Raw genomic sequence first — 19,759 nt, forward strand, 5'->3', positions numbered from 1 at the left:
CGGGGGGCAGAGGGGGAGGCTAGGGGGGGCAGGGGGCGCGGGGAGGCTCAGGGGGTGCGGGGACAGAGGGGGAGGCTGGGGAGGCAGGGTAGGGAGGCTCAGGGGGCGCAGGGGGAGGCTCAGGGGGGTGCCAGGCTCGCGGGGGGGACGCGGGGGGGCGCGGGGGGGACACGGGTGGGGGACGCGGGGGGGGGACGCAGGCGGCGCTGGGGGACACGGGTGGGGGACGCGGGTGGGGGACGCGGGGGGGCGTGGTGGGGACACAGGTGGGGGACGCGGGGGGGGGACGCAGGCGGCGCTGGGGGACACGGGTGGGGGACGCAGGCGGCGCTGGGGGACACGGGTGGGGGACGCGGGGTGGGGACGCGGGGCGCGGGGGGCGCGGGGGGCGCGGAGCCGCGGCGGGCAGGCCGGGCGCCGGAACTCCTGCAAGGCCGGCCGCTATCAGCCGGCGCAGGCTGCGGTTTCCGCGCTCTCGCAACCCGGCCTCAACTGCCGGTTCTTTTTCACAAACAGGATGCCTCCCTCGAGGCTGGCAGGCCGGGCTCCTGGGGAGAAAAGGGGTGGCGGCCCCGCCCTGCAGCAGAGCCGGGGGCGCGAGGGGTGCTTCGAGAAGCTTCCCCAGAAGGGAGAGCCTGGCAGGTGCAGCTGCTGGGCGCTGGGTGGGGTGGGAGGGGAAGGGGGAGGGGAGGGGAAGGGAGGGCCGGGGCGGGGAGGGGGAGGGTTGGAGGGGGAGGCTGGGCGGGGCCGGGCCCTGCACCTCCCACTCATCGAAATCATTCTGCAAGCAGAGTGGGGGGGGGGTTGGGGCTGGAGGACCGCGCCCCTCCTCCAACTTGGGTACAGGAGCAGGCCAGAGAGGCCTAGGGGTAAATGCCATCAGTGAGCCCAGGGGCCTGGGCTGGTGCTGGAGATGCCCTGCCCTGCCCTGCCCTCCCCTCCCCCCCTCCCCTCCCCTGCCCCGCCCCGCCCTGCCCTGCCGCCCCTCCTCTCCTTCCTTCTCACCTCCTTCCCCCCTTCCCCCCTTTCCCTTTCTTTTGGTGCAAGTATTAGGGCTTGAACTCAGGGCTAGGGCTCAGTCCCTTAGCTTTTCCCACTCAGGGCTGGCATTCCACCACTTGAGCCACATCTCCACTTCCTGCTCCTTGCTGGTCAATTAGAGATCAGAGTTCTCAGGAACTTTCCTGTCTGAGCTGGCTTCAAACTGTGATTCTCAGACGTCGGCCTCCCGAGTGGCTGGTATTACAGGTGTGCACTCAGGTGTGCCTGGCTCAGACAGTCTGACAAGTTCCCTGGGGAAGCCCGGGCTGCAGTGACTACACTTGGACTGGCAGAGCTTTGTGGGGAAGTCCATGTTCAGATGCTAATGGGCTAGAATGGAAGCTGAGCGGTCTTTATTCTCCAGGCTGTGGCCTTGCCAATGGAAAAGGAAATGTCTTTATGTTGTTCATGGGCTGGAAGTGTGAAGCAGCAGAGAGATTTAGAATCCCAGTCAGTGGGGTACACTTTCAGGGATTTGGGGAAGGCAAAGATAGGGGTTCAGAGTCAAGAGACAGTGAGTGACGGGCAGGATAACATCAAACAAATAAGAAGAACGTTCAAACATATCGTGTCCACCCCCCCAGCAAGGAGCTCTGCTCGCAGTAAAAGTGTTTGCACACTTGGCACACGCTTCAGAAGCTGGGTCATTTTATATTACCATACAGAGTTCAGAGCTGGCATTTGAACATCCAAAACCTAGGCCAAACCTAATCATAATCTAGCTTTAGGATCTGGTAGCAGGTACTGGAAAAAGCAGCCTTTGAGCTTCTTTTCTCTTTTTTACATTTTAATTAAAAAATTATCGTTAGATAGTGTACAAAGGAGTTTCAACTTGACATATCAATTTTTGAATACAATGTATGAGTTTCACTTAATTACCATCGTTTGTGTGAGAACTGAGAAACTCGACTGGGAAATCCACCTTAGGTGAGTAAAATCACAAGCGAAGACTCGACGAAGAAGGCCTGGGTCCCAGAAGAAACTGGCAGGTGGAGAAAGCAGGTTCTGTTAAGCTTTGCTCGGGTCTGAAGTGGCCTGAAGAATTGACATCGATTCTATCAGAGTCAGCCAGATACTTCCTGCTATAGAATAATTCTCAGAGACCACCCCGACCGCAGGGCTGATAGCTGAAAAAGCCAATTATCATGTGCTTTTGCCCATACGTGGGCATGTACAATGTACAAGCCTATCTACATCTATGTATTAAACAGGACTGACTATGGAACTGTTTAGAGAATGAGGGAAGACCAGTGGGAAAAAAGTATAGCGGAAAGAATGCTTTCAAAACCCACTTCAGTGCAGCTATGTTGTTCGAAGACATAAGGAATCTCCATGAAAGCTGTTGACCAAAGGAGGTTAGAGGGGGGAACTTTGGAAAAGATTGTTTTTCCTCAGGGCTGGCCCTCTATCACTTGAAACACATCTCTATTTCTATCGTTTTGCTAGTTCATTGGAGATAAGCAGTTTTTAGATTTGTCTGCCCAAACTGGCCAGATTACACCCTCTGATCTTATCTCTTCAGTAGTTATAGTTGTGAGCCACAGATGCCCAGTTTAACCTTTTGTTTTTTGGTGGGGGGGGGCTTGAACTCAGGGCTTGGGTGCTATTTTGCTCAAGGCTAGTACTCTACCACTTTGAGTGACAGCTCCACTTCTGGTTTTTGTTTGTTTGTTTTTTTCTAGGTGGTTAATTGGAAATAAGAGTCTCAGGCATTTTCCTGCCCGGGCTGCTATCAAACACTGATCCTCATATCTCATCCACTTGAGTAGCTAGGGTTACAGGTGTGAGCCACCAGTGCCCATCTCCCTTTACTTTATAGCATGAGAGTTTTTTGTCTTTTTTTTTAATTTCAATTGTACACTTGGAAGAAGAAAAGCTGTTCCTGTGACCTCTCCAATGGCATTTTATTATTTTACTTTATTACTATTTTTTATTACAGAGAATAATTAGCTTGAGCACCTTTTAATTTGTTCCCATTAAAATGTTTGCTTAGCAACAATTAGAGGTTGGCATGCTCCTCGCATCTGCTCAGAGCAAGAGGGTTTCCCTGGCTGGAAGCTGCAGCCAAGCGGGGAGCGGGGGGAGTCAGTCATTAATGCCCCCCCTAACTCCTGGGGGAAGCCAGGGGAGAAAGAAGATAGGAGAAGCACTTCCTCTACTCTGTGGTAAGGGGTGCCAGAATAATCAGATGAGAAATGCCTTTTATACAAATGCAGGTTAAAGGAAAGAAAGAGAAAAAAAAGAAAACCCAAAAACCTCAAACTACTTGAGCAAAGGCCGCGCAGCAAAGTCAGAGGATTGATGGGGAGGACTTTTGAAATGACAGAGGTATTTGGAGTCAGTAAAAACCTTGCAGAAAGCCTGCCTGCGTCTCACTGTACCCACAATGCTTTGAGGCTGGAGGGTCAGGAATACCCAAGGGACAGGGACCACGTATTGCAGTTATAGTAAGTCAATTGCGTCTGAGTAGAAGTTGAACCTTGACTGTACAGACAGGGATGTGAATGGCTTGGTCACTGCCTTACTGCAAATGTTGATCAAGGCCAAGGCCAAGGTCAGGGTCACTTCTCAGGAATTCCAGCCTGGGGTGGAGAGTCTCGCTCACCATTACTTGGGTAGGTTATTTTGTAGGCCCTCCTATCTGTGGCTCCTAGGACCTGGGACTCAAGAAACACGTGGGGCACACAGTGTAAGGCTGTGCCGCCTCTCCAGGTCATGCAAAGGCAGGGCCAGCCTCGTGCAGCCCGGGAGCCCGCGTGTTGTCAGTTTTGCATGGGAAGTGCTTCATGGTGTCACCCCGCCCTCAGACCTCATGGCTCTCAAGACTGCCAAACAAAAACAACTGATAGTTGGGAGAGAAGACTTTAGCAATGGTTTGTGCTCTAGAATTCTGAGAAAGGACAGTTGAGATGGGAAATTAAGCTGAGAGGAGCATGTTACTCCCCTGAGAGGTGCTCAGGAGCTCTGTCTCAATGTGTCCCTCAAGAAAGCAGCTCTACTTGGGACAGGTTGCATGCAGTAACCGAAGGCAGGGGTGGGGATCTAAAGCCCTCCCATCAAGCCCTCCCACCATGTTCCACTCCAGGGCAGGGCATTATCAAGCCTTGAGTTCAGTAAGGCTCAACTCCCTCGTGAATCTATCAGATAACTCTTAGTATCCGCCTGTCCCCTCAGCGGGAGGCCTGTGGGCTGGGCATCCTTTGGACTTGGGCCCTTCCTGTCCAGTCTAACCTCAGGCCAGTCCTCACTTGTGCCAGCCACACTTTCTCCATAGGTGAGAACTGTTCTGAGAAGACCGGCTGACCAGTGAGTGAAGGAAGGCGAGGAACACGTGTGACATAACTCCACTGCCTTGCAGGGACTACAGGCTCAATCGATACTCTGTGTTGCTGTGTCAGCTGTAATGTCTGCCAACTCACACACCTGCGAAGGAGCAGGAAGGTGGCTTCTGCAATTCTGGTGGGAGAAGCAGACTCTTCTTCTTCAAGGGTGCCTGGTTCTAGGACCTGGGGACCACATTCCAAAATTAACAGGGGTGAATTTTCTTCCCCAGCCTCTCTTCAGGGTGGCCTGTTACTTAGTTGCCCGTTACTTGTCCGCTTTCTGTTTGTGTGCCCTACAGAAGGTCTTCGGGGTTGAGGGAGCAGTGATCATTGTTCTCTTAAAGTTCTCCCATACTGGCTCACTAACGCTGCAGAGGGCTTTGGTCTGCTCATCAGGGGCAATGATGATGACTAATGTCTGTTGATTGGACTCTCACATGAAAATCCACCTCAGCAGTCCAGTGTGGGCCTGCAAAACCCCCAGACACAAGTCAAGTAGACCTGGTTTTTGGTTCTGATTCATGCATTGGCCAAATGTGGGACTTGAACAGGTGAATCTCTTCAAAAGTCCTAAAGTGGAGAGTTTTCTAAAATTGCTTGAGCCAAATATTATGGTCTCTTTCCAGAAGTTTGAGAAAATGCCTGGTTATGGTACTATGCAACATATGCATGCGGTAATATATAACATGTACATCGTATGTGCAGATATTACATATACAATATATAATATATAACATGTACAAATAGCTATGATTTCAAGTTGCCAAATGAGACTATATAGAATGATTATGTACACATGCATGTGCACGCACACACACAGACACACACACATACATACCTTTAAGACTTACAAAGCATCATTGAATGGGACCATGTCTCATAGTTATATACCTCCTAGTTTATTTGTTTTTTAAACAAATTCATTGACTTCTGTGACACAATTATTTCTTTGTTTTGAGTAGAACCTAGGCAAAGCAGATGGGAGGCAGAGCTTTTTGCAAAGAGAAAAAGAAGGATGTAGGATGATTGACAGCTAAATATACTTTCCATTGTGAGCGTTTCTACGTCTTTCTATGACCCCTTTGAGTGCTAGTATTTGTTAAAGATGGCTAATGTTTCATTGTTCATCCCCTCTAAGGCTTTGAAGGCACCAGCTCTTGTGATCTTTGAAAATAGTGCATTCAATAAAAGTCACTTGGCAGCTTGAATCCCACACACATAACTTTGCTTTCACCTCTTCCTGCCATGTAATGCAGAAGGTGGAGCAAAGAGATGGAAATTGCTAAGGGAGGTGACCACTCTCCCCTTCCCTAGAGCTCCTCCAGAGCAATGTAAGGGCTTCACACATGCATGCTTTCAGATGCTGCCAACTGCATTCTTCCAAAGCGAGTTACTGTGGAGTTCAGCTGGGATGGAGGGAGCTACAGAGAAGCAGCCTGCAGAGAGGATGCAGGCAGGGGCCCGGGGCACTGAGGAGTTCAAAGTGCAAACAGAAGCTGTTGGAGAAGGCTCTGCACACTGTGGCTGGTGTTAAAACGGCTGCTAGAAGATGGGGCTCCCAAGCCAGTGCCTGGTACTTAATCTGCATTCTCTTTTGCACATTTTGAAGATGTCATAGAAACAAAATGTCAAAGGCGATGTACATTACAGAATGAGCACAGGAGATGAAAAGTAGTCCTTCCTAAGTGATAAATGGCTTTGGCTTTTTTCTTTCTTTCTTTTCTTTTTTCTTATTTTATTTTGTTCCTGTACTGAAACTTAAACTTTTTGCTCAAGTCTGTTGTTCTACCACTTGTCATACCTCCATTTCTGGCTTTTTGTTGCTTAACTGAAGATAAGAGTCTCTTGGATGTGTCTGCCCAGGTTGGCTTTGAACTAGGATCCTCATATCCCAGGCTCTTGAGTAGCTAGAATTACAGGCATAAGCCACTGGCATCCAGCTATTTTGGGGGGGGGGGAATCCAGTCGTGGGGCCTGAACTCTGGGCCTGGGCGCTGTCCCTCAGCTCTTCTCCAGCTATTATTTTTATCTCCCTAAAAAAATCCATTACCCACCATAGAGTGTGGCGAGGGCATGGCATGGATTACAATATGTTATAGGTCCATACATCTATTCACTTTTTTTTTTAGCATACCCCTACCAGGCCAGTCGATTCTTTTGCAACATTTTCTAGATTTTTCTTCAGCATCTCATCAGGAAGCCTCCCCTTTCCTTAAAATCCTATACATGTCAGAAGAATGTAAGAGCCATCAAGACCAATAAACTTCCAAGAGAGCGGAAGACAGAGGCTGCTGTATAGCGTGGTTCCCAGTTGATACTAATTTATTGCTCAGATCTTACCAGCTTAGTTTCTACGTAAAACCAGAACAGTTTCTTCTGGGCAGTCACTGTCCACAGAGGACACCCAAAGACCAGAAGCAATAGCCAGATGGCCTGTGAAGAAGGTCAAGGGAGAACTTTGCCCTGGGACAACTTCTGGTCTCTCTCTCTCCCCAGGGCTATGGTTTTGAGATTTGATCTGTTGAGTGTTGGCTTGGAGTCAGTTTCACATGGTTTCATGTTTTACAGAAAAGAGAGTTATGTCCTAAGAAGAACAGGCCATTGAGCAAGCCAAGTAGGAAATCAAGATTTTAATTTTTCGTGGCCTATACCACTGGGGTCCTTTGCAATGTCTGGAGACTTCACTGATTTAGAGCAAGTCCGTCCAAACATAGACACCTGAGGAATGGGAGAGGGGAGAGGAGCGTACATACACAGTGCACAAGTCTCCAAACGAACACTGGTCTCACAGCCACACAAAATGAAAGGTTAATGTTATTTCACGGGAAGGCCTGAATAAGGACCTTCTTTCCTTTCCTCTTTTTTTTTCCCTTAAATGAAGCATTGACTCTCTCTCTGGGAGAGAGACTTACATCTAGACTCAGGAAGTAGACAGGGCCAGTAATTACAGAGCAAAAATACTCTGCAACTTGTAAGGAGCAATACAAGGTGTTGTGTCTCCTAGATAGAGGGCCACTGTGTGGGGACTGTCAGATTTTCATATTTCTAGGAAAGATAAAACATCTCCAGGTAAATTTAAGAAGGATCTTGTTTTGTAAATTGGCGTATGTTAGATTGTACACAGTAAGAGGTTTCTTGCTTCTGTACAGGAGTTTATTTCGATCACATTCAGCTCCTCGATTAGATTTATTATCTCCTCTCCACAGGAGAAACATTGAAAAGCAAGTTTCATTCAAGAAATTGGTAGAAGACTTGCAGTGTAGTGCAGTGGTAGAGCATGTGATCAGCATGTGTGAGCCTTCGAGTTCCATCTCTGAAACTGAAAACAAACAAAAACACAGAGAAAAGAAAGAAGGAAAGTGAAGTGGAAGAAAAGAAAGGCCAGAAAGTTCATGAGAGAGAATTTAAGCACAAACAGAACATCTCTGGGAAAGATTTCCCTAAAAAAGGAAATTAAAAAACTTAGAGTGTTGCATTGAAGGGGTTGTGAGAATTCAAGAGAGTGAGGAAGAGGAAGAGCCACAATTCCTACCTGCTAGAGAGAGGTAACAGCTCCTAGGCAGGTGTGGTTGCTCTGAGATGTGTAGCATTTCCAGAGACATGGGGCTGTCTGCTTTTGGGTGGCTCTAGGCTTTAGCATTGAGAATGGACATGTCATTGTTCTCTGAAGTTAAGAACCAGCTCCCCACTCCAGCCTATCATGTCCTACATGGCCTTACTTCCAGTGAATCAAAAATAAATATCCGCTGCAGCATCTACCTGCAAACTTGAAGAAGGCCGGAGGGAGAACTCCATTTCTAGGCAAGTCATTATCCCTGGGTATCTTGTGGGACAGTCTTGAGGTTAGTTCCCTTCTATAAAACTGCAGGATTTGCATAAACCCTATGCACATCCTCCTAGGTACTTCTGGTCATTTCTAGATTACTGATCATACCCAACACCATGGAAATGCTATGGAAGTATTTGTTTTTACATTCTGTGTAAGGAATAATGAATGACAAGAAAAACAATGTCTGTACAGCTTTAGTACAGACACACAATTTTTTCCCCAACTATTTTCCATCTGTAGTCATTGGATGAATGAATGAATGAATGAGGAAGCTGATGATACAGACAGGGAGAGCCAATTGTATTTCTAAAGCCTTGAAGGCATAGCAAACACAGACAAGCCTACCCCACATCACCCTGGCCTCACCCCAGTCCATTTGTCCATCCTTCCTCTCATCTGTAACCCCTCTGCAGCCTATAGAGTGACACCTCCATCATCCTTGGAAGATTCCAGCCAGAGGCATATGACATGCTTCTGGCCTCCAGGCTATGGAAGCTTTTCTTCCTGAATAAAGACCAAGTCCACAGAGAGAAGGGGTGGGGGGCCTCCCATCTCTTTTGAGCCTGGGCAGATCTGGGGTAAGGCCATCTTGGCTGTGGCTCAGCCCTGTAGTACCAGAACCCAGGAGCATCCTGTGTTCCTCTGTACCAGTTCTTGGCTTCTGGCTGCTGATGGCTTCTCTAGCTCCCATCTGTGGTCAGATTTTCCTCTACATGTAGCCAAGCGCAGTTCTCACTGATAAACCCGAGCAAGAGCTTCTCTTTCAGTTATAATATCCATCAGCTCTGGGTACAGCATTCGCTTTCCTGTTACTAAACGGTGGCACCAAGAGGATCGAAGGAGCAAAAGAGAAAGATGAGAGGAGAGAGGAAAGAAAAGGTTCTGCAGGCTTGCCAGTCCAGGACGCCAGTGGCGCTGGCAGGTTTGGGGGCCTGTGGTGTTTAGGAGCTGTCTCGTGTTTTCTTTCTGCACTCCCGATCAGGTCTCCGGCCTACAAAGATCTCAAAGGAAAAGCTGCTTCTCTACCATTCAAGAGAGCCATAATGATCCTATTTTGCGGGGATAAAAGCCCCCTTGCTGGGCCCTGGTGGCTCACACCTATAATCCTAGTTATTCAGGAGGCTGACACCTGAAAATTGTGGTTGAAGACAGCCTGGGCAGAAAAGTTCAGGAGACTCTTATTTCCAATTAGCCAGCAAAAAGCTGGAAGTGGAGCTGTGGCTCAAGTGGTAGAGTACTAGACTTGAGTAAAAGATGCTCAGAGACAGTGTCAGGTCTTGGGTTCAATCCCTAGGGGGGTCTCTCTCTCTCTCTCTCTGTCTCTCTCTGTCTGTCTCTCTCTCTCTCACACACACACACATACACACACACACACACCAAAGCCCACTCCGCACACCACTTTGATTTGGCTTGAAGCTTCCTTTACACACCCCAAAGGCTAAACACAGACATTGGTGGCACAGAAGGACGTGGGATAGGGAGGCCAAGAACAAGTTATAAGAAAAGTGCTCTGGCAGATATTCGTGTCTGTTCCAACAGTGGGATATCTTCTCTGATTTCTCTAAAGAATGGGAATTAGAAAAACAAAATTGAGATGATTGGAAAATCTCTCCCATGTGTGGAATGGTAGGATTAAATTTTTATTATCAAAAATAAAATACTGTGAAAAACTCGTTCCATGTCGTTCAGTAGATCTGGGATGTGTTTTTCTGGTGCCTCTGTCTGAGGCCTTCAAAGATTTTTGAAAAGGAACTTGGTAATTGAGAGGCAAGTTTGTCTAGGACATTATTAGCCCCTTTTGCAGAACTGGAATGAGACAAATTTATTTATTGACTCATCTAGATCACTGGGAAGTTACCTGAGAAACTGAAAATTTGCACGCATTTCCTGTGTGGCCTTCCTGCCCTCCTCCCCCTTTCCCCCACAGCAGACCAAAAGCCAAAGCTGCCTTTGACAAAAGACAGAATGACAAATGTCACCAAGAAATTGTGAAGAAATTGTCAGAATCAGAGACCTATGTGGTAAACCTCCCTCAGGCTCAATGGGCAAAATGGCTTCTCCCTTCAAAAGAACCTTTTCGGTGGGGCATGAGTCTGTAATCCTAGCTACTCAAGAGGCAGAAATCTGAGGATCGTGGTATGAAGCCAGCCCAGGTAGGATAGTCCATGAGACTCTGATATCCAATAAACTATTTAAAGAAATCTAGATGTAGGGCTGTGGCTTAAATGGTAGAGTGCTAGCCTTGAGCAAAAAGAAGTTCACAGACAGCACTCAGGCCCTGAGTTCAAGACCCAGGATTGGGCCAAAAATAAAAATAAATAAATAAATAAAAAGAACCTTCTAGAAAATAAAGTTATACCAGAATTCTCAATGAGCAAAAACATACCATATTTCTGGTATGTCCAGATACAAGTTTTACCCTATATTTATAAGCTGAACTTGTGAAGTTACATACAGGGCTTTTAACAATGTTCTACCCCCTTTGCAGGCAGAGTGAATGGGTAGAGAAAGCCAGCAGGGAGGCTGGGAAGCTCATGGCTTCCTATTCAGAGAGATTCTGTGTCCAAAAGAACCAGCAAAAGGCAGAGCTGGAGGCCTGCCTCAAGTGGTTAAGCCCCAGCCATAAGTAAGCATGCATGGCTTTGAGATCAAACAGCTTGAAATCGCCTTTTTGTCAGTCTCAAAAGTTTCCTGCTGTGCAGGCCAAGGGCACGGGTGTGAATTTAGGCAGGTTTTTTTAACACCTGAAAAAAATAGTTTCACAATGTGTAGGAAGTTTTAGATATGAATCTCCATCTCACAAAGGGAACCAGCATCTAATCCAGCTTCCTCGTGGGCCAGGGGGGATGGAACTGCGAGATATGCCGAGAAAGAGCTGTATTGTGGCCCCTAAATCCATATATTAAATTCCCAACCCTTATGGTTCCTCAGAATGTGAGGGTATTTGGAGATACAGTCTTCATTGAGGCAGTGTAGACAGACTGAGGTGTCAGTTGCAATATAGTTAGTGTCCTTACAAGAAGAGATCGAGACACAGGCATGAACAGGGACAGCCACCAGCCCCGGGGAGGCCTTACCGGAAATGCCAGGAAATTAATGTATACTGGTTCAGCAAATCTTTGGTATTTTGTTACATGGGCCCAAATAGATGAACATAGATTTCCCATGATAAAGGATACCCTCCTGGTGTGTGTGTGTGTGTGTGTGTGTGTGTGTGTGCGCGCGCGTGCGCGCTCAGGAACCTGAGTGCCATCCCTTAACTTTTTTTACTCAAGGCTGTCGCTCTACCACTTGAGCTACAGTTCTACTTCTGACTTTTTGGAGATGAGAGTCTTACAGATATTCCTGGCCTGGCTGGCTTTGAACCATGATCCTCAGATCTCAGCCTCCTGAGTAGCTGGGATTACAGGCAGGAGCCAAGGTCACCCTCCCACCCTCCAGTTTAATGGATGGCTTTCTGTGACTTAAGTTTTCAGTCTAGAAATATCTTAATAAAAAAATTAAGAAATACCTTAATAAAAAATTGTTTGAAAAATGGTCACAAAACAGTGCTTCCAGAAAAGCACGTGACACCCATCCATTCAGCTTTGCATTCTGCAATTCCCTTTGTGGGGGAAAAATGCCTGTGGTGAAGAAGACAAACACCCAGCAATGTCGCTGAGATTTCTACCTGTGATTCTAGGAACTGAGGTATCTTGCCACTCAGGCTTTGCCTAGACCACTAAGCCACTTCTAAGAGCCAGGGTACCTGGGGTGTTTTGCAGAAATATGCATGCGTGGGGCACACAGCCACAACTCTCTTGGCTTCCTCCACGCACCTTTTTGAGGGGACCCAAGTTGGGTTTCTGTAAGACATTTTCTAGGGCTAACCACGTAGGGTGATGCTAAGGAATCACGAGTGAACATTTCATCTTCTTTAGCTGCATAGTAAAAGAGAACTTGGTGTGGGGGAGACAGAGCAAGAGTTCTTTCTCTGTGGTAGACCACATTTCTTTTGCATGCCTATGTCTCCAGCACACCGGCGCCTCTCACCAGGAGGAAGGGAACAATGGTTCCACATCTTCCCCACCCCCAACCCCACCCCATTTCCACACAGCTATCTGGCTACAAATGAGTTATGGGTTTCCTTCTGTGAGAATTGCATAGACTGATAAAGGACCATCCCAGAAAGAAAACAAGATGTTGCAGGCAGCTCACAGTTGCAGGGCTAAGCCAGGATGTCATGTGCTATAAATTATAGGCGGCAGGGGTGACCACACAAAGCAGTGGCCGTGGCCAGCTAGCCTGGGACAGTGGGGGTGAGGGGGACTTGCTCCTGAGGGTGTGGATGTTTCCAGAATAACCTCTTGCCTCCTCCGATGAGTGGGAGGGCAATTTGAACCCTTGTGTTGATGGATCTCTTAGAAGAAATTAACCGGGAAGTTGTGGAGACTTCATCTGGCCTCTGAAATGAACCTCCATATTCTACTATGGACTTAGTGAGCCTGAAGACTTCCCTGGCAACCCCAGTGAGACCTCCGGATGACCAGTCTTTGCTTCTCTCCAGAGCCCCCAGCAAGGCAGGCAATTGGCTGGGGCTGGACACCTTCCATTTCTGTGTCTCTCACTAGTTTTGTTTATGGAGCCAGTAGGGATGGCTTTGAAGGCCAGCCCTCCCAGCTGAGATCTCAACCTATTGCCCAATGAAATGCTCCAAAATTTCCTGAGTCTGCCTTTGCTGGTTGATAAAATAGGAAACAATAACACATTCTGAGCAGAGTATTGAAAGCAGAGGAAAGACAGGAAGATTGTTTCTCTTTGACTCCCCAAATATTGCTTCCTCTCCTTGTTAGCAGCTCAGAGGAAATGCAGCCAGCTAGCAGTCTTCAGCTTTTCACCCCTGCTGGTGTTTCTGTGACACCTGCCACACACACACACACACACACTGTAAGATGTGTGACTCACACACTACACTGTACTGGAACCATCTGAAGTCAAACTATTCACCTGGTTCAACTTCATTCCACTTCCTCCACTGCTAACAAGGGACCTCTTAAAGCTTGCAGTCGGTGAAGGGCATGCTTTCTTTCTAAGTCCTTCCCCAACACACACACACACACACACACACACACACACACACACACACACACACACACACACACACACACACACACACACACACACACACACACACACACACAACCCTTTGTCAAGTTTTTAATTTTAATTTTCTAAATTTCAGGGACCGGAGAGCTTAGGTGCTCGGTGGCACTCACAAGAGCATTTGTAGTGACAAATCGGCCGGCCAACCTTGTGCATTCCCCTGCTCACTTGGCTTTATGAATACAAAATGAGTCACAGATACTGCTTGGGTGTGCCAGAAAATTAATTATTCCCCCCTTTCTGTCCGGCTCCATCTCTCCATCCTGACTCCGCCAAATCATGCAGCCACACTCTGCCAGGGACATCCATCACAGTGCACAGCCGTGCCGGTGCAACACGATTTTATGTCATTGTTTTTGTTGGTTTCAGCATGGCTCTCTTTTACACACGCATCATACACTGTCACACACACTCATGGCTCAATCCCAGTCTTGCACATTTCAAGAGGTGGTTTGCAAATAAAAGCAGGAAGTTTTGCCCACCACGGAGCTAGTCAAGAGTGTGCAATCTAATGATTTTTAGCTCTAAGGACAGTTAACTTAGGAAACATCTCCGCTGGTCTGGCTGAGGGTGAGACTGGCTTGCTTTCTCTTTTTGAAAGAGGCTTCATAGCAAATGAGGCCACATGGAAAACCACAGCCCGGTCCCCTCTGAGCATTTTAACCTGAACAGCTCAGCTCAATAACTCCTGTTCTCTGCCTCTGGGAGAAAGTCAAGTTACCACCTTGGCCTTGAAATCTCCAGATTGTGCCCGTCAGAGCCCACGTAGCTCATCCATGTGCCTGCGAAGCCCTGGGGCAGGCTTGTTGTCTAGGCCACACGATATGCTAAGTTCAGGATAATTCAGAGTCATTCCAGCAAGAAGCCAGCCACAAGTACTATCAAACCGAGGGTACTTCTCATGCAAGTTTTCTAATCTCCAGAACTTGAAACAAGAATAGCACTAGTCATTTGCACTTGACACAATTCTCACACAGCAACAACCCTCTCCAACAACAGCTTAAGGCAGCATTTATTAAAACATTTCAGAAGAGGTGTCACCCAAAGAATAAGTAATCCAATAGCCTGGTAAATACACACCTCCGTTTGAATTCCTCCCTTGAAACCGACAGGGAACCGGCAGACACCCAGGAGATCTGTCTGCGCCCAGACTCTGTACATTCCCATGTCCTTACACACAGGACTGCACAGAAGTAGATATTAAAAGACCAGCATGTACTCACCTCTCATGAAGCATGGAGAATACGAAGGAAATGACTCAAATATGCTGTCTGAAGCCATTGCTTCCTTCAGCAAATGTACCCTCTTCGGAAGGCGGGGATTTCAAGAATTTCTTGAACCTTCAGAGTGAAAAACCAAGAAAGGTCACTATTTTTACTCTGTCTCCCATGGTAGCTCCTTTGGTCTCTCCTCCCCCTCCTGTCTCAACACCTCTGGGACTCGCAGAGCCCTATGAAAAATGTACCTTGGTGAAAACAAATATTCAAATTGTTAAAGATAAAAAAAAAAAGAAAAAAAAGGCGCCGCCTTGGCTGTGGGTTGAAAATGCTTACCACGCTGTGAAACCCTGTGGTTTTGCATTCAGTGTGATTCGTCCTGTCTAATGACCACTATGCCGGGCGGGCTCAGACTTCTGACACTGCCAGGGTACCCAACTTGTGGTTCTGTGGTTGTTTATGAGGCCCAAAGAAGTTTTCACACAACCCAAATTACAAATTTAACTGTTCCCCTTTCTCTAGTCCATCCTCATTGGTTCTTGCCAATCACGTGACTCCACTGATGTTAAGGTTTTTTTTTTTTTTTACTTTCTGAGCAATCCCTTCTCCCTTCCTCCCTCCACCTGCCCTCCCTCAGTGTGTGTAAGAAAATAACCAAGTAGAACTTACAAGAGAGGAAAGGTAAGAAAGAGAAGTGACTCTCTTATTATATCCCAGTGCTTCTTGCTGATCTGATACAGCTGGGCTCCCATTGTTATTTGTGGTTTTGGGGCACTACTAATTATTTTGATAAAGTTTTCATTGCTGCTTATTCAATAGGACTTTAACACTGCCATCAAGCATTGTGGCTGCTGTCATTTATAATGCTGGGCACCAGCTTCTTGGTGAAGATTGTATTGGCATAAGAGAAATACAAAGAATCCCAAAAAGGAAATCAAAGCCCAAGTTCTGTGGAGAATCTGATCTTCTAACGAGGCTAACAACTTACTGGTGTTCTGAAGCTTGGGGAAAATGCGTTTTGATTGTGAAACCATTTAAAGACAATTGAAGAACCAAGTGGTATGGCTTTAGTCCCCCTTAACTGATATGTTTAGTAGGTGTTCATTCCGATAACGAGATCAAATCCTGCTACTCTTTTTCTACCTACTCTCATGCTCACATATACAGCCTACCCACACTTCGGAGAAAGATCAGGGAAAGCAAAGATGAGACTATTGGGGTCTTTGAGGACAAAACCTGGCTAGTCAGCCAACAGTTTATTTCTGTTCTTTTCAGTCCTCAAGCTCCGCTTCTTGCCTTTCTCCAGAGCAACTCAGATTCACACCTGGAGTAAAACTACCCTTGGAACCCACTAACATGTCACAATAGCTACTCAAGAAGCCACAGAGCCTGTTCTTTCGCAGCAGCCTTGAGGGAGAGTTACACACCTGCTCCTCAGCCTTCAAGCCATGCCCATTTGGAGGTGCATGAAAAAACACAGGGTAATTTTGATGTGAGTGAACTATCTCGTTCACGTGTATTTATTTATATTCCCTACCCCCTTGTTTTCCTGCTCACAAATAAAACACAGTTTCAAAAGGAAGATCACTTCTCTCATTAATTTCTTTTACTTGTTTTTCTTTTCCGTGTGGTGTGTGTGTGTGTGTGTGTGTGTGTGTGTGTGTGCTGGTACTGAGGCTTGAACTCAGGGCCTGGTCATTGGTGCTCTACCTCTTGAGCTATAGCACCACTTCTGGCTTTTTGATGACTAATTGGAGATAGGAGTCTCACAGCCTTTTTTTTTAGTTTCTTTTGCATGAGCTGGCTTCAAACCTCAATCCTCCGACCTCAGCCTCCTGTGTCTCCACCCGTGCTCAGCTCTCAATTTTTTTCTTCATTTTGTATGATTTGCATACCCCCCATCCTGTATGCTAGAAGTTTGAAGGCACACACCCCTGAGAAGCTCAAGTGATGCTAGGTTTCTAAATGCCACCCTGGATTCCAAGCAACAACCAGCAAGGGCATTCTGGGAAGTCTGAAAACTTGAAGAATTCCTCAGCTTGTCCTAGTTAATTGGATACACAGGAGACCTCCACTGTTACTTTCAAGAGCACAGATCATTCCAAAAGACTCGCCTCCATTTTTGTTTTTTGTTTTTTGTTTTTTTAAACTCACCCACTCCCGTTCTGACCAAGGCAGGAATTGAAACTCGAAGGCTGTTTTCTCCTAGACTACCGAAAACTTCACTTGCCCAGATGTCTGCATGGCTCATACTGAACACAGTAAGAAGGCCTGTATTTCTTTTATGAAGCTTATTAATACCTAAATGCAATGTACATGTCACATTACTCCTCAGTGCAAATCTAGTCCACATCGTGTCCTTGACCAAGTCCAGCTGGAACAAAAGCCCCCAGGGCCAAGTTCTGTTCTTTCTTCTGGTATCTGCTCATCACTGGAAGACTCTAGAAGCTGAGGGCTGTAATTGCAGCTGCCTTCTCAGAGTCGACTCAGACTTCATAACGGCTGAGAAATTCAAGAGGCAGTGCAGATTAATCCTGGGGATATTTCAGTTTAGAAATTCCCAGATGCTTTTAGCCTTAGGTGTCCAGATGTAGGCAAGGAGGGGCCAAGTGCATTGGCGAACTGCCTGAGTTCTCAGCTTCTCTCTACCGGCTTAGTTATGCTGAATATGTGTCTCTCCCAGCATGGCCTTCATAGGACAGGTCAGAACGGCAGAGGCTTGCTTAGACTCCATTGAGTAGCTGTTACCAGGGCTGGGGTATAGACAGAGCAGTAGGAGGCTGAAGATAGAGTCCCAGTGCTGGCCCTGCAATGCCTTAACTGCTTAACTGCCAGAACAGCTGAAGCAAAGCTTCACAGTTCAGTGGGGACAGCAGTTGGGACTTTTCTGGGCTGTGTCCAAGTCACTAGAATAAGTAATGACTCCTCAGCCAGCTGCTGCTGAATTCGACCTTTCCCCTTCCTTACGGAGCCCAAGACCAACAGAGAAGTCTGTCATCAGAGAAACTGCCTGGAGAAATAGTTAATCCCATTTGAACCTGAACCATTTAGGATTCCCGAGGTTCATGCATTGACCCACACCCTCTCTCCTTGTTCCTGTCAGTGACTCAGATCGGGCTTGGGAAATGTACCCAAGCGGCTACAGTGGACTGTGGCCTTGCCAAGTCATTGGATGGCACTTTTTATCCTCACCCAGATTGGCAACAGCTTGAACATGACACTCCTGGGGATGGGATAGGGAATATGCTCGGGTGCCTTTTTTAATGGCCCTATAAAAATACCAGCAGAGGTTGGAAGATGAATAGTTGCATAACACTATAATTAATGCACAGACCTCTGTGTGCAGTCCAATCTCATTGGAACACTCTGGTCAACATTTTCATTATATGATTAGTTGGTTGCTGTCTGTGAATTCCATACAAGTATGATCAAACAGATTTTGGGGGCCAGAAAAATGGAGGCCACAATGGATCCTCCCAGTTGGATGTTGTCCAGAATTCCAGGAGGGACACACGGCTGAATTATCTCCATGTAGCATGCAGTTTGGCTAATGTCTAAATCTTCATTTTCCAAAAGAGGAGCTAACTGGACACTTCCATGTTATATGCTGATGAGTTGATTTTGAAGTTGAGCCACAGACACCAAAGCTTCATGGAGTCAACATACTCAGTACTTAGCCAATCTGATGGTTTGAAATGACAGGAGAGCAGAGCAAGCTCACCTGTTAGGGGTCTTCCTCTCTGGACACTCATGATTCTGTCAAGCGGGGTGCAGCTCCTTCTGTACAAATCTCTCTCTTCTGTAGATAAAAGCACAATTCAAATTGTTGCTACAAAATTTTATTTGATGCAGGCTAGAGTTTCAGTATTTATGCTGTGTGTGTGTGTGTGTGTGTGTGTGTGTGTGTGTGTGTGTGTGTGAGATAGTACTGGCACTTGAAATCTTGCTTGGCTTTTCACTCAGGCTGGCATTCCACCACTGAGCCACACCTCCACTTCTGTCTTTTTGCTAGTTAACTGGAAATAAGAGTCTTGATTTGTCTTCCTAGGCTGGCTTTGAGCCATGATCTTAGCCTCCTGAGTAGCTAAGATTACAAGCATGAGCCACCACTTGTTTTTGCTTCTTCTAGATATAGATATATTGGTTTGTGGAGAGAAAAACACAGAGAGGAAAAGAGCAAGAGAGAGAGAAATCATCTGAAATCAGTTCATCAAAGGCATAATTTCTGAAGATACAATGGTAATTATTTCAAACAGAAGAGTTTAGACTGCTTAGCTGCTGTACGTGGAGACTGGGAGGCAGCAATGCTGACATCACCTGGGAACTTGCTCGTAATCTGAGTCCTGGACTCCATCCCAGGCCTACGGAGTCAGAATCTGTATTTATACAAGATTCCCAGGTGACTCTGGTACACATTAATGTCAGAAAACTCCTCTGAGGGAAGACTCCTACAGGTTGGAATTTAATGAAGAGAAAAGATGGTACTTGCTTATATTCTTTGAGAGTGAATCTCATGTTCTCTGTCTCTGTCTCTATCTCTGTTTTTCTCTCTCCCCTCTCTTTCTTGCTTTTGAGAGTTTCCAAAAACATCTACATTTTCCATCATGTTTTCTTGGATTCCGTTTTTATGGTTAAAGTCCTGGATGTTTCGAGACAGCTTACAAAAGGCACAGCTTATATATAACCTCCAAAGTAGCACTGTCTTGAATTGTCACTTTGTCTCCTTATCGTTGAGTGTTGAGTTGGGGTTAAGTTTACAGTTTAGGCCTGACACTATGTAGACAGGCTCCCATGTGCTGTGTAGCTGGTGGTCACCCAGGTATAAACAGAAGGATTATTTTGTTTTTCCTCCTGGACCATCCAGACTTAGAATTTTCACCTAGTTTACAGTTTGGGAACACACATGTATCCTTGAATTCTTCCAGACGCACACCATGTGTTCTCATGGCAGCCTGCATTGCAGGTGGCCCTGAAAATCTTCTCCAAGAAGGCCCCGCCTCTACTCCTCAGCCATTGTCCTTCGGATGTCACGCTCTGATCTCCACTTCAAAAGGAGGTCTCACCCTTCTACTGTTCCCACTTAGCACAGCTAGCCCTTCCAAGGAGCCAGAGGCTCCATTTTCAAGGCACCCAGGAACTTGGCCTCTTCTCTCAAGATGCATCCGGATGGTTGGAGGCCTGCCTGGGCCCCGAGAGCTTATTTAGAA

The 19,759-nt window shown here is 46.8% G+C and overlaps 1 protein-coding gene across 4 annotated transcripts in view; it reads right to left on the bottom strand.

Annotated features, from left to right (window-relative positions):
• The window catches only part of Runx1 (RUNX family transcription factor 1), an 803,982-nt gene that overhangs the window by 216,081 nt on the left and 568,142 nt on the right, over window positions 1–19,759 (bottom strand). For 3 of the 4 annotated variants that reach the window (XM_070030636.1, XM_070030638.1, XM_070030635.1), the window contains 2 exons: window positions 18,274–18,351; window positions 14,559–14,675 (listed from right to left, as the gene is read on the bottom strand). In XM_070030636.1, coding sequence (XP_069886737.1) covers window positions 14,559–14,616 — 58 coding nt within the window. In that variant the 5' untranslated portion in view covers window positions 14,617–14,675; window positions 18,274–18,351. Of the gene's footprint in view, window positions 1–14,558; window positions 14,676–14,888; window positions 15,006–18,273; window positions 18,352–19,759 lie in introns of those variants that run through there. The other variant, XM_070030637.1, reaches the window with a different exon arrangement.

The sequence above is a fragment of the Dipodomys merriami genome, unplaced genomic scaffold (assembly GCF_024711535.1).
Source record: "Dipodomys merriami isolate MVZ:Mamm:240054 unplaced genomic scaffold, mDipMer1.0.p SCAF_2, whole genome shotgun sequence".
Lineage (NCBI taxonomy): Eukaryota > Metazoa > Chordata > Mammalia > Rodentia > Heteromyidae > Dipodomys > Dipodomys merriami.